Genomic DNA, 20,850 nt, shown 5'->3' with positions numbered 1-20,850 from the left:
ATGAAACAGATGACTAGTAAGAACCTACTGTATAGCACAGGGAACTCAAAAAAAAAAAAAAAAGGATACACAGATTAAAAAAGGGATATGTGTGTGAATGCTGGTATATTTATGTATAAATATGCAATTCTGACATAAGTCTGTGAGTATATCCACATGTAAGGTTTTACAAAATTTATCAATAGTTACTGAGATTACAGATAATACTTCTGTCCTTCTCTTGTCATTGGGTATTATCTAGTTATTTTACTATAAATATATATAATTGAAATATGAAACGACAATCATTAGTTTTTGTTTAAAAATACTTATCATGTACCATCTTTCAAGACTATAATTAATTTTTCCTGCTAACGTGACAAGGGGAAAAGTGTCATCTCTTTACGTTGTCAGTTTACTAAGGAAAGAACTAGAGTCCATATAAATAAGATATTAAAAAGCTGTAATAAAACTTGAATGCTGTTCAATGGTTTCTATCAGTCAAAGACCGAGGTGCTGCGGAAACAAGAAGGAAGAGAGCTCTTACTTGGCCTTTCACATCTGTACAACAGAAACAGTTGTGAAGGGACACTACATAACATTTCAGAACTGATAAAAGCAACAGAAATGAAGAAAAACAAGATTAATGAAAGCAAAGGAAAAAACCTGGGGAATTCCCAAGGCTGTCTGTCTGCAGCTGCAGAAGCACAGTTAGGAAGGAGTAAGTAACAGCTAAGGTGGGCAGTGCTGCTCCTGAGACTCAGCCTTAGGAGGCTGGCTGAGCTGGTGCCAGGTGGGGCCCCCAACAGGCAGGGGGTTCACACCAGGCGGCCGGGGGAGGGCAGGGGGTTCACACCAGGCGGTCGGGGGCGGGCTGGGGGTTCACACCAGGCGGCAGGGCTCACACCAGGGAGCAGTGGGGTTCACAATGGTGGGCAAGGGGTTCACACCAGGAAGTGGCGCTCACACCGGGGGATAGGGGCTTCACACTGGGGAGCAGGGCATCACACCAGGAAGTAGAGTTCACATCGGGGGGCAGTGGGGTTCACACCACAGGTTAGGGGGACCACACCAGGGAGTAGAGGGTTCACACCAGGGGGTAGGGGGTTCACACTGGGGGGCATGGGACCACACCAGGGAGTAGGGGGTTCACACCAGGGGGGAGTGAGGTTCACACCAGGGGGTAAGGGGTTCACCCTGCAGGGGCAGGGGGTTCACACCAGGGGAAGTGGGGTACACACTGGGGGATAGGAGGTTCACACTGCGGAACAGGGGGTTCACACTGGGGGCCAGGGGTTCACAGCAGGGGGCAGGGCATCACACCAGGGGGCAGGGTATCACAGCAGGAAGCAGAGTTCACATCGGGGGGCAGTGGGGTTCACCCAGGGTGCGGGTCTCGCACCAGGCATCAGAGTCCCCGGCTCAGGCCTTCCAGCGCTGAGGGCCACAGCGGCCGAGGGTGACAAGGTGGGCCGCGCGTGGCCGGCTTTTCCACGGGGAGTTACGGGCTTACACTCACTTCTCGGGAGTCAGTGCAGGGAATGAACGGGAAGCAGCCATGGTTAGAGGCAGTCCTCGCGCTCCCCTCTCTAGTTCTAGGTGGATCATTTCTCTCACACTGAGGACATGTTCAAGGCATCACATTCAATGAAACCAGACATCCGTTCTCCTTCATTCTTAAACCCACCTTATGGGAATGATGTAGGAGAAGAGCAGGAGAAAGCGGAAGAGACTGCGGTACCAGGGGCCTGCGAATCCCTGCAAGGTCACCATGACAACGGAAAGGGCGATCAATGCCAAAAACAGCGCTTTGGTCAGCCGATTGAGTTCAAGGTCCAGCAAACCGACCTGAAAAAAAAAAACACAGAATTAGGACAGAACCACGACGTCGCTCGTTTCACAAGTCTGATACATGGTGCTAATGACATTCCTACATTTTCTTTTGTATCAGCCTTTATTATAACGAAACACAAAAATGCATTAACTCCACATTTTCCCCTGAAAACGTCTCCTGACAGTCACAGCTTTCCCCCCCAAAGCCTTTCAGAGATTTGGGGAGAACTCGTGAAAATAAATCATGGTCCCCAGAGCATTTCCAGAAAGAGTCCATGGAGACATCACGAGTTCTGAGCATCCAACCGCAGAGACGCTCCGATCCTTCCTCTGGGTGGCGAGGTGACCACCAGCGGCGGCACCGAAGGGGGCGCGAGCTGACAGCCCTCTGCGCAGGCCGCGCCGGGGAAGCACGGGCCTCCCTCAGAGGAGGACGGCACGAGCGCCTCCCCGAGAAGAGCGCCCCCCAGCGGAGCAGCGACGCAGCGCGGCGCCCCCCGGGGCCGTCCGCCCGCCGAGCGGCGCGGGGGGCGGGGCGGCGCTACCTCGGGAAGGCCCCGCGCCCGCCGGTGGCCCTGCTGCGCGGCGTCCCGCAGGCGGGAGCACCCGGACGCGCCAGCGCCTCCCGCTCCACGGCCGGGAGGGCGCGGCCCCGGGGAAGCCGCCGCCGCCGCCGCGGGTCCGCCCCGCAGCCCCCCGCCGCCCTCCCCCCGGGCTCGGCCCTCAGAGCGGGCCCCGAGGGAGGCCGCAGGCCCGCGAGGGCAGGAGCGGCGCCCCGGCTCGCGTGTCTCAGCGCGGGCTCGGCCGCCTTCCCGTCCGCGACGTGGGCCGCGGCGGCGTCTTCCTGACGGGGCGGGGGCAGGGGGAGACCACGCCGAGCGCAGGCAAGGCCGCTTCTGCTGCGGAGCCAGCCCGCGCGCTCGCCAGCCCGGCTCTCACTGCGCCGTCTTCCTGGGCGTCGTGACAGAGCCGGGCGTGAACCCGCGGCCCGCGGGGGCGGGGCCGCGGCGAGGGGCGGGGCCGCGGCGAGGGGCGGGGCCGGGCCCTCCCGCGCAGCCGCGCGCGCCCCGGCTCCGTCCACTCCGCGTCGAAGCAGCAGGCCCGGGACACGGCCCTCGCACCCTCCGCCGCCTCCGCCACCGCATGGCTGATGCTTGGATTCCTGGGGGAAACGACGGCGGGGAGACGCCGCCGCCTCGGCGGAAGGGCGCGTCCTAAGCCCGCTAGGAGGAGAGCGGACGCAGGCCGGCCCGGGGCCCGCCCGCGGCCGCGCCGTCTCCGCGTGCCTCCGAGCCGCGGCATGCAGTAGGGGCTTATTATTATTATTATTATTTGGGGGGGGGGGGGGGGCGGGGTCAAGTCTAACAAGACAGCGAGAAGAAGAGAGAGTTGAGCTGTGTTTTCAGAGGTCGCTTTCAATTACTGTCGTCCTCCTCTCTCTGGAACACCCTTAAAGGCTTCCTCAACGCGTCTAACATGCAGTCTGGACTCCTAAGAACGGGCCGGTGTGAGAACCACGTGAACCGTAAAGCTGCAGGTGCTGTGAGGAGGGCGGGGGCGTGAGCGCTGGCGACTCTCCTCCTCCTTTCAGATTTTCTCACGACGTCTGAGCGGGCCAGATACCCTCACCATGACTTCAAGACCTCTCCACCCCCAGCATGTCCTGTTCATCGGCTGAAGGAAGGACGACTGTAAGAAAAGGTAGATGAAGAACACCAGGGAGCAATGTTCAACGTTTTTGTCATGCCCTGTATTATTAAAGCAAATTTTCTTCCGCCTGTCCTAATATGTGTTCTACTGGAAACAACCGTGATAACAGCATTCAGGACGCCACTGGAAACGGTCACCTCCCAGGGGACACCTGCGCGTGGCGTCCGAGGCCCGCAGCCGCCCGGGGAAGGGCTGCTCCGGGGTGCGGCGCACAGGGACGGCCTGAGTCGCCGGCAAGGCCGCGCCGCACACCCGCGCCGCGCCTCCTGCGCGTGCGCACCCAGTTTTCAACAGCTGATGGCTCTCGGCAAAATACTGCTGTACATCAACACTGAAGGGCAGATATGGTGTCCTGCTTAATCAAGGAGAGATCCTGTGGGCGAGGGAAACCCCACCGCATCTCAGTAACAGCGCCCTCCAGCCCGCCCCAAAGTCCCCCTGCGCCCCCAAGAAATCAACGTAGAAGTCTCGTGTCATAAAAACTTAGCAGCAGAGAAAAGAAAAGGCGTAAGTAAGCACCGCCAACTGCTCCTCACGAAATAGTACGCCTGGATTAATGTTACGTGAACATCCCAGTACTATAACCTTCCTTCTAAAACTCACACTTCCTTATTTGCTACGTGAACGTTAGTCTGGAATAGCAAAACCGTAAGATACAAAATGCCGAAAAGCCAATTTAGACTGTTGCAGAAAGCTAGACATCATTTTAATTTGTCCTATATTTTCCCTGTAAATACACATCAATTTGAGAAACGGAAAAGTCTCCAATCTACTAGCAAATGCACTCAAGACGACTCTACACAGGCAGAAGTACAGCTTCACACTCACACGCGAGAGACTACTTGGAAACAAAAACGTCATTGTTGATGTTGTTTACCTTTCCGCAGCTAAATTATTCTCAGATCAGCCCATCAGCCCCACATCATTCAGAATTTGGATTGAGGCTACAAAATTGACACAGGGCTACTACTTTAACCCTCTTGAAATTCCTATAAAAAGCACATTTCTTTTAAATAGCTTTGAAACAAATCAGTCCTATATTTTCTACTTTTACTAGAATCTTAAAAATAAGAAAAAAATAAGTAATTTTCAGACCTTCATTTCTACTTCTGTATTTCAAATAATTGAAACTCTTAAGCTAAATCTAACTCCTAAATCTTACAGCAGTAACTTTTTCCAGTTTGGAGTTAAATTGAAAGTACTAGTTTTTTTTTTTTTTTTTAAAGTGATGCTATGTAGCCCTTTTTTTTCTTCTTCTCCAGTTTATTCATTCATTCATCTCTGGATATGAACGCCTCAGTCCTCAGCGTCTGTCCTGCATGCAGGCGCTGCCGGCCCTTAGAGGACGCAGCTATTATCACTTACTGCCCCAGTGATCGGCGAAATAAGACGCGCTTCTTTTAGCTGTTCTACTCTATAGGCTCAATAACCTGTGCTTTAAAAGCTCCCTAAGTAAGTATCAGCATGATAATTCTTAATGTTGTATCACCCTAGTTTTTAAGTCAAAATCCATATTTACACAATAAACATTTGTCTATTCTGAAAGAATATTTCATATTCTACATTTTTACCTACAAATAAATTCTGCCTGATTATTCTATATTCAGCATTTAAGGTTTTTCCCTTGCTTACCGTATAGTTATCACGTAAGATTTTTTCTTGAATATTTAACATTTAAAAAGAAAATGGGGTTATTATATATTCTAGATAAACAAAAAAAGCCCTAATGCAAAGCTAAGCTACTCAACAAGGAAGTACCACCGCTTTCCATGTTAATGAGAGAAACTCAGAGAGGAGACGAGGGACCCAGCGCAAGCCCTCACCTCGTGTACACCTTGGTACCGGTCAGCGCCATGCTGAGGACAGTGCACGTGGTCAGAGTCCCCTGTCAGCTAGGCACGGTAAACATGTCATCAAGGGCGAAATTACGCCTAAAATCTACAAATGTATTACTTGCTGAGTTTGAAGGGGGCTTCATGAGTGCAGAATGAGGCTGTTTTCTCAAGCCATCAACCTTCCAAATCATTTGAGAAATTTCAATACTGGCTCGAGCATTTGCTATAACATATCCACGCAACATTTTATAATCATCAAAAATGCCAGGAAACAGCACGTTATCTACGAACACATGTGCATACATATATACACACGCCGGATCCGTTTTTGCAAACTCCGACTTCCTTTTACATTCGTGCAGGACACTGGGGTCAAGCCTATTACAGTCTGACAGCCTTTGTCCTAGTAGAGCCTTTATTAAAGCATAACCAGTACATTAAAAAGTCACTCCAAATGTAAAGCAATATAGTGACTTTAAGTGCTTAAATTTTTTGCTTTTAATAATTATTGTAAATTATTTCAAATGGGCTCAACTTGTGACACACTGAAGCCATATGTATTTTTTAAAAAATGACTATGCACAAACATGCAAAACAGTCTGGAAGTTATTTGTTATTTGGAAATTTAACTCGTACTCTGTGTACAGAAACTACATTAAAATCCGGCACTGAATATCTTAAAGAGACCATAATTTTCTAATGTAGAGTAGTCCTGGCCTTATTTCACAATAGTCCACATAGTCTACTGAAAAACCAGGGATGCAAGGAGACTACGCCCCACAAATCACTCGCGTCCCAACACTGTACTGAAAACGATCTGCCTGCACTGCGGTCATGTTTCTTGCTGCTATTCCGATGCTGCTTTTATAAAAACATTTCTTAGCGGGGAGAGAAAGCAGACGTGAGGTGCAGCATGTGGTGGCTTTGCCAGCAGAGGGCGCTCAAGATCGCCCCTTTTTTTTTTTTTTTTGGAAAGCTGAAAGCTTGCTCTTGGTGAAAGCAGAATTCCGACCTTCAATCGGCCGATTCAGTATATGTTATACGTTATCTTAGTTTCATTAAAAAAAAAGTTACCTTAAACATCTATGTTGTCATGAAGAATCCAAGACAGAATTTATAGACGAATTATACTTACATTTATATTTACATGACGAATTATATGGGGGGAAATTTCCTAAATAAAAATCTACTATCAAATAAGGAGTCATATTTAAAGATATGACATCCCAAATACTGTAGGTAATCAGTACAGGAGTATAGTGCTAAGGCTGTTTTTTGTTTTTTGTTTTTAAAGATTTAGATCCACAAACTAAGTCAATAAAATTTTAACAACAGCTTATATTAATGGTCTTAAGATCCTGCATATATTAACCTTATTTTTGTCTTAACAATGTAGGAAGCTATCAGTTTTAAATGGTTTTGCCAAGACCACCCACCAATTCAAAATAATTACTTCAAGCCTAAGCTATCCACTGACACCAGAAACCTCCACATTCAAGGTCATTCATATAAGTGAAATCTGAGGTCAGGCATTTGATTTCAATTTAAAGTAGTTAAATAAGCAGTTTATTTTGGTAATTTTATATTTATTTTAACAGATATTTTACAAATACCATTAACCTACTCTCGAATTCTTACTATCTAAAAATACAATACCATGAGTTTAGGGATTAGTAACTGTGTTTAAAAAAAAAAAAAAAGTCTGGAAAAACGCCAGTAAGAGCAGACTTTGTGCATGGCCACTGGTATGCTTAGGAACTTTGACTGTTTTAATTTACGCTTTTTCAAAGACTTTAGAAGTCCCCACACTCTTGGAAATTCTTTTTTCCCTAGAAACATGAAAACCAGATTTTTTTCTAATAAGAACTCTAAAAGGTTCTATTTTTAAAGTCTTTCATTAGGAGTCTTAAAATTTCAACAGACCCAGTAAGAAAGGGCAGACCATGATTTCTTGTAAATTTGTTGAAATGTGGGGCAGTCATGACCTTTCATTTTCTGGTCGAGTTTTCATAGTGAGGAGACTATACTATTTAGCACATGTTTCTTCTGGGAGCTATGTGCATGTGTGTCTTTATTTTCTCCTGCATGTGGCAAGTCCCTTATCTAAATATCGTGTGTGTATGTATGCGTTTTAGAAACACCCTTAGAATACACTTTAAAATATTCATTTAAGTATAATTTATAAACTATATTATTGAACAGAAAATAATACTTTCAAGCACATTAATAATAATGCTATTAAAACCTGGGATCTGTTACAGCTGGCCAAGGAAATGACTGAGCAGACAGCCAGGGCTTCTGAGGCTGCTGCACCCCAGGCCCCTCAGCACAGCCACTGCCTCTCTGCAGGGCACGCTCTGAACTCTTCAAAGCTGCAAAAAGTATCTGACACCTTTCCAACAACCAGAAAGCGCACAGTGGAAGAGCTATTCCTGTGAGTGGTTTGGAACCGCTGGGCCCTAGGTGAAGGGGAAAGGCTGGGATTTAGACGAGGAGAGGGATCAGAACACCCCCTTTCCCCAGGAAAGTGAGTACTGGGTTGCCCCCCGACCTGGCACGGGAGGCACAGGGAATGGCCAGGCAGCAGGTACCAGACCTGCCTTTCCCCCTGGAGCCTGCCTGGGGCAGGGGCCAGAAGAACGGCTGTGGTTTTTTTAAAGAAAAACTGCATGGGATGGGGGGAAAACACCCTCCCACCTGCTTGGTTATTTTCGTAATAAAATTTTGGGAAAGGGAATGGTTAAATTCTTACTAGTAAACAAGGTCATTAATTTACAATGAAAATTTAATTTCCAGCCCTAGATTTTCCTCATAAGAGGTCATGATACAGATGAATTTCTATAAGAAAGTCAGAGATCTGTTCGGTGATTCAAAATGTTGCCATCTAAATTCTTCCTCTGGCATACCAACAAGTAAAATGCACTTAACGGTTTGTGCTGAGGAACTTACTAGACATTAGTTAACGTTTCTTCTATGTAATAGAGTCCAGAAAATCTGGTTTCATTAAGGACTACTTCAGTCCCATATACAGTGTTATAAAGTAGTTAATTTTAAGTCACCATATCTTAGGGGAAAAAAAAATGACAATTAGCAGGAAAACTCCTCAGTGCCTAAGTGCAGAGTGCAGTTTAGCACGTTTCACGTCTCGGTTTTCTGCAGGCAGCGTGGCGCTACCAGACCTACACTGTGCTGTGCAGCCCGCGAGGAGACACAAAGGCTGCGGCGGTGTCATCCCTCCCCCACTGCGGCCCGGGTTCGTGTGTAAATATGTGGGAATTTATGGACCATTTAAGGTCTCCACCCCAATCTCCAGATATCTGGCACCCATCACGGCATAAAACCACTCAACAGCGTTGTTAAATCAAGAGCCATTAGCTGCCTTGACAAGATCTGTGTCTAACATATTTACTGGAAACAAAACTACGATCACTGTTTCACTGAACTCATGAAATTCTCTCTCAGTGAAATGCATATCACCTCTTTGTGATTACATTAAACGTGTGTAAAGGTACAGAAAATCCTGGCCCATGTTTGAACCACCTCAGAACTGCTATTATCCTGTCCACTCTCTGTCCCAGCAACATACCAGTAAAACCAGCTGACAACCGAAAGTTAATAGCAGGTAAACATAATTAACTTTTAAGGCAGTGGAGCAGAATGGCAGACACAGATGGCACAGAGAGAGAAAGAATGAAGAAAGTTATCATACTGGCCTAACACCTAACTTTGCATCAATGTCACTTAGTTTTCAAAATCCATGGTTCTCATGACTTGCATTGTTTCGAAAGGAAAACGGAATTGAGCAGATCTGCTGACATTTTTAAGTGCTGTGCATAATATGGTTAAATACACTTTTCATCTTCTAAACTTAATCACCCTCTTATTATTAACTGTCTATTTAAGAGGTTTATTACTGGTATCTTGGCAAAATGGAACACTACTTTAAACCACCTAAAATTTTTGTGCTACTTTATGTCTTCAAGGACATTTTATGAACCATTTCATACTTAATGGCTTGTAAGCGATCCCAAGAGTTGGGAATTGTGTGAAAAGTTGCCCAGATTGACAGATAAAGTGAAAAGGTCTGTATTAATTTCCAAATAAAGAAGTGCATGGCGTGGTATCTCACAATGATTATACTCTAAAGTACCAATTAGAACGCATCAGAAACCAGAGCAAGTTGACACTCTACAATAAAGCAAATAATTTCCAGTTGGAGGGGCAGAAAATGTTAATATGCGATGCTCAAGACTACCAGAATCTTTGTAAAAGGAAGTAGCTAATAAGGTTTAATGATGCATGTCAGGAAGCCACAGTATGTAGGGAAACACAGCTGGCTTCATTTTGTAAACTATTTGATATACACATCCTTCTAGCTCGCGATTATCAGCTGCGCCAGTGCCACAGGGGACAGCTTAGCCTTCAAATCAGGGCATTCTTCTTGTTCTCTAAATTACAAGTAAAATACATTAATATAATATGGTGCTATAGGCGAGTGCCCCGACCTAGGCTTATCCGCTTGAAAAAAAGGATTAAGGAAGTCTTCTGCAGAATGTCGTGGAAACAATCTCGCCAGCCTAATAGGCTCTGAAGCACCAGAACCATTAACACAAATCATAAAACAGACAACACGCTTGGATTTAGTGAATTGATAACCTTCACAAGGCGGTCACCATCTTTCCTACCTTGTATATTAAAATGCAAACTCACTGAAAAATGCTTCTAGGAGAAAGCCCAGCCCGCCACCAGGGCACGCGCACTCGCGCCGGGCGGACCTCCACCCACGGGGCCGGCGGCCTGCTCTCGCTGCCTCCGGAGGGCCCATGACGGCGGGTGCCAACAGCGCTCAGAGTCTGCGCCAGATGGAGCTCAGGGTCACCGGCAGCCAGCAGACCTTCCAGGAGGAAGCCCTGTGTTAGGCGACTGTCACACTCAGAAGCTCTCCGACACACGTGCGTTATGCAGCCACCAGAAGACAACAGCTGGGTCACAACTCTGATATCAAAATGCTGTTCATCACTTGGAGCGCATGTCTTTTAAACGTAATTACACATATTAGCTGTAAAAACATGCACCTAAGGACGAAGAGGCTGCCCTAAACTAGAAGAGCTAAAATTCTAGTAACCAGCGAACTGCCTTAGGGCAAAATACACCCAACAGGTTCTACCCTGGGTGAAGGCTGTTCACAGCCAAAGGCAGAACCAGCCCCTCAGCGGAGTCCGCCAAGCGCTCCCCAGCGCCCTGGCCAGTCACGGAGGCGAGGCGAGCCCCCGAGGACACGGGACGCGCGACCCCATGGAAGGGCGTCAGTGAGCTAAGACAAGACTTAGAATCTCGAGGTGGTCTGTCAATCCTTCTCGCTCCAAACTAAAGTCTTAGGTTGCCGCCGCTTAGCCGAAGCCAGGAGACAGGAGGCGGTAAGGATTTCAGAGAGACTGTGGCATCTGGACAGGGACGAACCTGTCATGGGCCCCTCAGTGTCAGATTCACCTGGTATATTCTACGTGAAAAACGCAGGCAAAAATGCTTCAGACAAACAAACAAAATGCATAACCAATTTAACACGATTAATTCCACATTAATAACTAACATAAAACGGTTTCATGTTGGTTTAACCTGTTTATAACCCATTAACTTCTGACGCCTCATGACCGCAGCGATTTCCAAGCCAAGAGCTTTTACAATTTGCGAAGCACTTTTGCATGATTTCTGTCACTCAGCTTAACTCCACCCTGGTTACAATTCCTAGTTCACGTCCACGCAGCTACGGCGGCTTCCAAGCTGCGTGGCTGGGCTCGCAGCGTCCGTCCCCTTGCCGAGGACCAGGAATGATGTGACTTCCACTCTCGAAGTGACGTCTGTGGCTGTACTTTCCATGAGCTACACAAACTCCCATTAGGCTCGTGACATGAAGACGGTCAGGTCTTGCTTGATAAGTTAATGTTATCTTTCACTATTTTTATTTAAAAGTGGTGAAACTTGCTCAACTGGCACCCGTTACTATACTCTGGGAAAAGACGAACAGACTAAACAAAGGGATTAAAGGCTGACCAAGGACGTGAGCACTCACCCGAGGGGTCTTCTGCCTGGTAAAGTAGTTCAAGGACAAAGCACCTCATCCTGCCTAGCTGCTCTACCTCAAGCCCTCTGCCCGGAGGCTTTCTCCCCGTGCCACAGGCAGGGTCTACGCGGACGCCTCTACTGAGCGGCAGAGGCGCTGACTGTGGACCCCGAGGCTCCGCTGTTCTGGAGGCAGCCGACGGGGGGGCCCCCCAGGGCGAGCAGATCCCCTCTCCTGCGTAGAAACGCCAGGACACCCAGGGCTCCCCGGGGCCCGGACCGTCAGAGCTGTAATCTGCACCCCAGGTGAGGATATTTAATGGATGATTAACGGCCCTTACAAAACAATGCTTTCAAGAAAACAGCAAGGTCGAAACACAGTCCTCCTAAAAGATCATCCTATCACTTACATAAAGAAAGTTTTAAATGATAAGAGAAACTGCCTGAAGCAAGCTTGGCCATCAACCTTCTCTTAAACAACGATACACTGAAGGTAAGCTAATTTTTCTTCAGTTTCCTTTCAAAATAAGCAGGGCATAATGTGAAGAAATGGCACCTACCGACTGGAATTCCAACGCACGGATCCTTCCCAGACTGAAGCGCGTGCCGCGGCAGGCGCACGCATCTTCCGGAGCCCGTCCCCCATCTCCCTGTCGCAGGCCCGAGCCTAACCCTGGGCTGGGCCGGTGGGAAGGCTCGGCGGCCCGGCAGGCGTGGCAGTGCTGGCGTGGAGCAGGATGACTGACTTTGGTGTGTCCCCAGGTTCACCAGCTGGGCTTCAGCGTCAGGACACAGCGGGCACGTGACTGTGGGGCACTGGGGGGAGGGGGCTGCGGGGGGGCCCGCGCCACAGCCAGAGCCCCATCTGGACCCATCGATCCCTCCACGTGACCGTGAAGCTGCCCCCGCGCCGTCCAGCTGGGCTTCCTGGAGCTCTTAGGAGGCAAAATAGCTCTGGGCACAGGTGGGTCTCTGACCTCTGTACTGATGACTAGGGATGGACTTCAGGGCCACCTTTCTGCCCCGGGCGTGCGGCCGACACAGTAACTGCTCATGTAAACGCCCAATGCCTTCATTCTTATTCTTACAGATGTGGTCAAAATACATACGTTTCTCCTCTGATCTGATTTTCACCTTCACTTTTATTTCCCCCACTTTCTTTTTTCTTTTTTTAAATTTTTTAATTGTAACAGCTTTATTGAGATGTAATTTAGAGTGTCAAATTCCGTGGCTTTTAGTATATTCAGTTTTATATCCACCACAATCAATTTTACATTTTGATCACCCCCAAAAGATACACCATACCTGTCAGCAATCACCCCTTTCCCATTTCCTCCCGATTTTCCCACCACCCTGCCCTAGGCAGAAGCTAGTCTACCTTCCGTCACCATAGATTTGCCTTCTGGACATTTTGTATACATGGAATCATACAATATGTGGTCTTTTGGGACTGGCTTGTCTCACAAAGCATAATGCCCTCAAGGTTCATCTGCGTTGTAGCGCCATGAGTACTTTACTTTTGCCTCGGGGTAAGAGCCCATCGTGTGGATATACTACGTTTTACTTATCTGTTCATCGGTTGGTGGACGTGTGGATTGTTTCCAGTGTTTAGTTATAGTGAGTAATGCTGCTCTGAACATGTGTGTACCAGGTTCTGTGTGGACATTTGTCTTCATTCCTCTTGGGTGTGGACCTCGGAGTAGAACCGCTGGAGTAACTGTGTTTAACCTTTGGGGACATGCCCCCTGCCCGCAGGGTATCAGAGTTCCCATTTCTCCACGACCGCAGCAGCGGATATCACCTGTCCTTTAAGCACAGCCATCCTGGCGGGTGTGCAGTGGTGCGTCGTGGGGGGTTCGGTCTGCGTTGCCCTGCTGAATGACGATGCTGAGGACCATCTTTTCATGTGCTTACTGGGCATGTTTAAACCTTCTTTGGAGAAATGTCTATTCAAATTCTTTGACCATTTTTAAGTTCTGTCTTTTTGTTGTTGAGTTGTGAGTGTTCTTTATTTATTCTGCACACAAGTCCTGTATAAATGTTTTGCAAGTATTTTCTTTCATTCTGTGAACAGTGTTTTCAGTTTCTTGATAGTTACTTTTGAAGCATGGTTTTAAATTTTGATGAAGTCCAATTTATCTATTTTTTTCTTTTGTTACTTTGCGTGTTTGATGTTATTTCTGTGAAACTACTGCCTAATCCAAGACTAAGAAGATTTACACTTACAGTTTTCTAATAATAGTTTAGTTTTAGCTTTTATATTTTGATCTCTGATCCATTTTGTATATGGTGTGAGGCATAAGTCCAGCTTCATTATTTTCCTTGTGGATACCCAGTTGTCTCAGCACCACTGCTACAAAGACCCTCTTCCCCGTTGAACTGTTTTCATATCCTTGTTGAAAAATCAATGGATCATAGATGTGAAGGTTATTTCTGAACTCTCACTTTTATTCCATGGATCTATGTCTGTCCTTATGCCCATACCACAGTCTTGATTACTGTAGCTTTGTAGTAAGTTTTGAATCAGAAACGGTAAGTCCTCTAACTGATTTCCTTTTCATTGTTTTAACTCATTAGTTAAGGCAACCCCAGAACAGAGGAGGCCCCGACTGGATGTAAGCCTTACTGCTGTCTCACCTTCCTGTTGATGAGAGCCACTTAATAGAGGAAAATGTATTTTCCAGATTCTAGTAACTGAAACAGTATGTAGGAAAATTGTGTGTGTGGGTTAACATTTTTTAAAACTACATCATAGAAGAGGAAGGCATTGAGATACAAATTGGGGCTAGTGTCTATATAGGTATAATCTCTACAAAGAGTCAGCAATGCAAAAAGCTAATTATTGTCACTAATTGTTCTTTTTTGGTTACTATAGTAATATTTATGTAGCATTTTGTAGCTTTTAAAGGATTTTCATAAAGGATGCAGTTTAGTCTTTTCTCTGTGAGGCTCCCGGGATTAAGTAACTTGCTCAGGGTTGCACAGCTAGAAATGGTTGCTTTAGATTTGAACCCAGGTTTTCCGATCGTCCATCCTTTATTTTCCACCATGTGTGAGTAGCTAGAGAAATACATTAAAAACTGCATTTGTGACTAGCTCTCTGTCCCCCACTTACTTCCAAACCTAAGCAAAAACGCTGCTGTATAAGACCCGACTCTGACACGGCAGATCTCTCCCCCTTCTGAAGTCCACCCGACTGCAGCGAGGATGTCCTCCCGTGGGAGGGAGGCCGCCTCGGCTCCAGCCCTCCAGCCCTTCGTCCCTGGTCACCATCCCCACCCAGGGGGCAGCGGAAGGAAGCGCATCGCAAATAAGCCCCACGCCCTGCCCACCTGCAGCTCCGGGATGGGGGGGCGTCCAGCTCTGTACCCTGTGCTCAGGGACGAGAGCCGGCTCCCGCCTCACCGACGCCAAGCGCAGAGAGGCGCTGGGGGACGCCTGGACCCGGCCGAGCAGCTCAGCAGCCCCCCGCCCACCACTGCCGCGAGCTGGGCGCACGTACCTGAGAATAACACGCTGGGACCCCCCCCCCCCCAATTTTCAGATCTCCAGAGTCACGCTGCACCTGGCCTGGCACGAACCAGGCGTCCAAGTATGTGCACGGCCTCCTCCCTGCGCTGTCAGTGCCCACACTCCACCCCCTCCCCGCAAGACGGACTGACTCCCAGTGGCCTCGAGACAGCGGCATCTGTCGGGGGGGGGGGGGGGGGGGGGACAGGTCACGCGGACGAGACGCCAGCTGTCCCATGAGAACCATCAGTTCGCCAGACAGGGTCCCTTCTGGAGATGGCAGAGCCAACATCGACTCGGGCCTGTAACTCAAGTGCAAGGCATAGTCTTACTATTCTGAGCGGGAAATCAATTTGGAAATAAAAAGCTTTGCTGCAGTTGTATCTTTCTATAGAAACAAACAAAATAAAAATTTTAAAAAGATAACAAATGAAACAGCATCAACAGAATCTAAACACCCAGAAATAAGTCACACAAAAGGTATACAAAGCCTCTACACAGAGAATCATAAAACGTTATTGAAAAAAATTAAAGAATACTTGTATAAACAAAGGATGAGAATACTGATTGATTAAAAAACTTAGAATTTAAAAGTTAATTCTCCTTCAAGATCTACAGAGATTAAATGCAATCCCAATCAAACCTGCTACAGTAATTAAAGCCGATTAGCACAAAAAGGGATTCTTGGACCAATCGGAGAGGAGGTCCAGATGCACACTCACCACACATGCACGTGTGATTCACGCCGGAACCTGCGGTGGGAAAGGACAGACCCACACTAGTTGGTTACAGGTCCACTGAAAATCTACATGGGGAGAAAGCGGAAACGTCCCACCTTCACAACACACAGAACCCAATTCCAGATGTCTAGAGGGCTGAGAACGGTAAGCAGTAAACTTCCAGAAGATGAGAGAGTATCTTCACGATCCAGGGCAGCGAAAGATTTCTTAAACCGTGAAAGGACAGGTAAGTTGGATTAGATCAGAACCTGAGCACTGCTATTTGTCAAGATGCACTGCGGAGAGTAAGGAGGCAACAGAGTGGGAGGAAGTGACACACACACAACCCGCGAGGGCCTCCTGCAAAGTAACAGAAAACACCAGCAACCCGATGGGGAACGGGCAAAAGACACCCTGCGGCGATTCTCAAACAAAGATGCCCAGACGGCCAAGCAACGCGTGGAGGAAACGCAACCTCCTACGTCATCAGCGAAATGGAAACTAAGAACACAAAGAGACATCACTGCGTCCTCACTAGAACGTTAAAACGTTTTTTACAAAAAGCGGACAACACACGTGTGGACAAGGTCACAGAAGCACTTGAGCCCTCACGCTGCAGGGAAGAGTGAACACTGGTGCCATCACTTCGGAAGCCTGGGATTCCACGAAATGAATGTACACATAATTCCACTCCTAGGCGCACACACGGCAGAAACGCACGTGTTCGCATCGAGACACCAGCCCACAGACCCCTGAGGCAGAGCGACTCCTGAGAGCAGAGGGCCCATCAGCTGCAGGATGGCCGCCCTGTGCAGCTACGGCTCGTCCCACGGCGGGATGGTGCCCGGACCTGAAAATGAACAGAGCCCGTGACACGCGACAGCCTGGACAAAGCCCCCACGCGCATCCCTGCACACTGAAGGCCAAACGCAGAAGAATGCACGTTGTGTACCTGCATTCTGTAATCTTCAAAAACAGACCAAAGTAGCCAGTCAAGTAGACATGAGGACAGTGGTCCTTCTGGGAGGAGAGGTGTGCAGAGAGGGGAGCTTCTGGACGCGGGTGCAGCACCATTTCCCGACCGGGTCGGGCTGGGGTGTGTGCTCATGTAGCGGTGACTCGGTGAGTCGCACGCTTTCTTTGAAAGTTTGTATACTTTTGCGTATTACATTAAGTCAACCAAAATTAAACAACGAAAATCAAAAAAGTATAATGGAAACGAAGTATTGTTCTGAAGCAAAACTCAAAAGGTGACCATGAGCTTCACAGCTGAATGGGAGCACAGTTCGTGCTGCCTTGTGGCGGAAGGCCCGTGTTAGTCAAGTGACACCTGGAGGCCTACTGCAGGTGCAACACTGGATCTGATGATCTAAACGCTGCTAAATAAAAAGCACTTCTGAAACTTCAGAACACGAGTGGGCAGCTGAGGAGACAGACCCTCCCACGGGCTCAGCCTCTGCTCTGTGACCCCAGACTGAACACGGCCAGTGGACGCCCAGACCGCAGCCAGCGCAGCGTCGGCGAGGCTGGCAGGGAGCCCCCCCAGCATGGTGACCCATGACTGCAGGGGGGGCCTGGCGCACCCGTGGTGCCAGCTGTCCTCCCGGGAGCGGGGCCGGGGCGCGGACAGAGGAGATGGGCATCCCACGCTCTGACTCCCAACCTGCTGGGATGCACTGACTCCCCGTCTCTCTGGACTCCGAAGCCTCTCGCCACCCTCGGGTCATCGGGACCTTCCCTGCTCGCACCCCAGGCCGAGTCAACTCCTATGCTTCCAGCGCCGCCCCCCAGGTCCGCGCCCTCCTGCGTGAGCATGACGACACCACCCAGGCCTCCCCCAAGGCCGTGTGGCGGGAAGTGCCCTGCACCTTTTCCAGGCCAACGCCTCTTTCGATTCCCTCTTTGCCGGTGGTCTGCTGCAGCGGGAAGGTCTACACCTGGGCTTAGACTTTTGGCCGTTCATCCAGCACCCGCGTTCTCCAGGCGCCCGGACCTGCGGTCAGCTGTCTGTCGTCAAGCCTAGAAAGCCCTCGGCCGTGTTCACCCCGAAGGTTTCTTCCACCCCTTCCCACCCCTGCTGGTGCTCCGTTACAGGTACCCCCGCTGAGACCGTCCACGCGTCTCAGATGCTCTGTCCCCCGCTTCCTGTTTCCCCCTCTTTGTTCCTCTTTCTTTTTGCTTCTCAGCCTGGGACGTCTCTCTCGACGTGTCTCCCAGCGCCCGGGCCCCTTCCCTGGCCACGTCCAGGCCACTGGGAGCTCTTCACGGCTCTCTTGGTTTCTGTGACGCTGACTCTGAGGGCTCCTTGGAGTCCTCACGTCCCCGATGACGCTCTCCGGGCCTGTCCGTGCACGACGTCCACTGTTTCCACCAGGGCCCTGGGCGTGTCGCTCGCAGTCTGTCACGCTCGCTCCCCGGGAACGCCACGGTCCGGGCGAGGCTTCGTTCCTCCAGACGGCCGTCCCCACCCTTCGGCACAGAGCCGGGGACGCCTGTCTGCAGCGGGACGCGCGGCGTCCGCTGGCGAGCACCGAGGCGGAGGCGCCTCACGTTCGGCCGGGCAGGAGCCGGTGTCTGTGACGTGGCGGCTCCCCCGACGCCCCTCCCAGGGCCTGCGCCCCAGGGCTCGCGGCTGGGCCCCGCGGGTGCGGGGCGCCGGCGGGGAGGGGAGCCTCCTGCGACGCCCCGGTGCCCCCAGGTCGCCTGCCCGGGCGCTCACCGGCGCCCCCCGCCCCAGCGGACGAGCGCGGGAAGGGCCCCCCTCCGGCGGGGCGGCGCGGGCTCCCCCAGCCACAGACAAACGCGCTGCTTCCCGGACCTTCGCCTCCGCCCGGACGGGGTTCTCGCAGGCAACGCGGCCCCCGCACGGCGGCCCCCGGGGCCTCGCCCCCCAGCCGTTTGCCAGCGTGACCGTCTGGCTTTCCTGCCAGTCGACAGCTCCGGGGCTTCTGCTCCGGCCAGGCCAGCAGGGCGGGCTGTGACCTGACGAGTCTCCCCAGGTGTGGGGGCCCGGAGCGCCGGCTGCCGCGGGGCTCTCCCTGGAGCAGCAGAGGCAGCGCGAGGCCGGCAGGCAGACGCCCCGGCTGCCTCGGCCTCGCCTCCCGGGAGCGCGGGCGGCAGATCCCTCACCCGGGTCCCCGCTCCTCCACCTCAGCGGCACGGCTCGGCTGCAGAAAGCCACCCCGCGACGTAAGACCCTTCTGGGCCCCGAGTCTCCGGCCGCGGCTGGGGCCCGGGTGCCGGCGCCGGCTGTGCGCGTGCCCCCCACCGGCAGCCTCCGAGCCCCCTCCGTCCACGCTCCCCAGCTTCCCCCCGACCCACCGCACACCCCTGCCCCCAACTCCCCTGCGCCCACCCACAGCTCCTCCTGCTCCAGGAACGTCACGGGGGGGACTTCAGCGACAGCGACGTTGGCTCTCTGGAACCTTCCGCCCCTCCCTTGTTACTGGCCTGGCCGCGCTGTCTCCTCCCTGCGCCACAGAACAGCCATTCCTCTTGTCCACCTCCGACCCCTCCTCGTCGCTCTGCATCGTGGTTTCACCTTCATCTCCCGAACGCTGTTTTCAGAGGTCACCAAAGTCCTCCAGCCAGTCAGCCCGGGAACTGTTTTCCAGTCCAAATCGTCCTGCTCTGCTGCATGTGACATCTGTGACCACGTGGGGTCTTGAAACGTTTCTGCATTTCAGCTTCGACTCCTGCTTCTGCCTGCCTGTGGGTCCTGCTCGGCTGACCACACCCCAGTTCTCCAGGTGCAGAGACTGCCCCCGCCCAGGACTCCTCGCACGGTTTCCATGGGTACAGCAGCCACCCCCACAACTCCAGCGAACCCTCGGGTCTCTACTTTGACCAGGAGATACAGAATCGTACCTCACTGCATCTAGAATTCTCTACGGCAAGGATCAAACGCACCTCAAGATGTCAACATGGTGCATTTCAGGTAGTGGATGTCACTTTGATAGGATATAAGCTTAGATGTGCAACGTTTTTCATTTTCCTAAAATAAATTTCTTAACGTGTATTCTAACGGAATATAAACTGGTCACATTCTTGTTAACTCATCAAGGTTAGCGATTAGGATCCCGGATTTAAGTTAAGTCGCTTCGGGCCTTGGCCAGTCTGTCTCCCCAGCCCCACGTCTAAGTTGCAGGGTGGGATGGGGGGCACTTAGTGGCCTCTGAGGGTGGGGAGGGCCTCCCAGCCTTCCCCGCCGGCTCCCTGGGTGACGTCAGCTCTGGGAGCGTAGGTAGGTCCCTGGCCACGCAGGTCACGTTCCCATCATCACTGACTGTTTCGCAGGCCCAGACCCCTTCCCCTGCAGTCTGCACCCTCCTCCTGGGGCCCCATCCCAGATGAACCCGGACCCGGGGGCAGTCTGAGCCCCGGCGGGGCTGAGCACTGGCCTCCGTGTCCACCCCGCATGGGAGTTGCAGAGCAGAGCGAAGCCTCCCCACGTCCGTGCCCCATTTCTCGATCCCCCCTTCCCCAGAGCAGCCTGGGCGGAGGCCCACAGCGGCCGGGCACCTGCGTCGTCGGTTCCCTTGGCCTCTTCAGCCTCTTGCAAATCAACATCTTGGTTTTCAGGGCTGTCAGACCTGCTTGTCTGTTTAGATCTACAGACAGGTCTCGTCTTTCCTGCCCTTCGCAGATACTGCGAGTTTTACAAGTTGAAGGTTTGTGGCAACCTTGTGTCCGGCAAGTCTATTGGCGCCATTTTTCCAACAGCATCTGCTCGCGTCACGTCTCTGTCACGTTCTGGAAATTCTTGCACTATTTCAAGCTTTTTTATCATCGTGAACATTCGTTATGGTGATCTGTGATACGTGGCCTCTGATGTTACCACGACGACTCGCTGAAGGCTCCGGCGAAGCCTGGCATTTCTCAGCAGCGCTGTCCACGGAGGTGTGCAGACTGCTCTTTCAGGAGTACTGCCCCTGGGCTCTCGCTAGACTGCAGAGCAGTGTAAACATGGTTCTACCTGGACCGCAGAACCCCAGGCTTCGCGTAACTGGCTTGGTGGCAGTGGTCTGGAAGCCAGCCCACGGCATCTCTGAGGTGCGCCTGGGGCTAGAAACTGAAAAGCTGAGCAGCAGGTGACGAGCTGTTCTTTACACGGACACTTTGAAATTCCCAGTTCTCTTGTGCCTCTAACTACATTTTTGAGCATCTCTGACGTATCCGACAACGTGTCTCGATCACCGGCTGCA

The 20,850-nt window shown here is 50.8% G+C and overlaps 1 protein-coding gene across 20 annotated transcripts in view; it reads right to left on the bottom strand.

Moving 5' to 3' along the window:
- The window catches only part of ATP9B (ATPase phospholipid transporting 9B (putative)), a 196,973-nt gene that overhangs the window by 73,621 nt on the left and 102,502 nt on the right, over positions 1–20,850 (bottom strand). For all 20 annotated transcript variants that reach the window (XR_009048010.1, XR_009048011.1, XR_009048006.1 and 17 more), the window contains one exon: positions 1,667–1,827. Coding sequence is in view for 14 of the 20 variants with exons in the window: in XM_057699066.1 (XP_057555049.1) it covers positions 1,667–1,827 (161 nt within the window). In the remaining 6 variants the exon portion in view is untranslated. The remainder of the gene's footprint in view (positions 1–1,666; positions 1,828–20,850) is intronic.

The sequence above is a fragment of the Hippopotamus amphibius genome, chromosome 11 (genome assembly GCF_030028045.1).
Source record: "Hippopotamus amphibius kiboko isolate mHipAmp2 chromosome 11, mHipAmp2.hap2, whole genome shotgun sequence".
NCBI lineage: Eukaryota > Metazoa > Chordata > Mammalia > Artiodactyla > Hippopotamidae > Hippopotamus > Hippopotamus amphibius.
The sequence above is the reverse complement of the archived record's forward strand: the minus strand, read 5'-3'. Positions and strand labels throughout refer to the sequence as shown.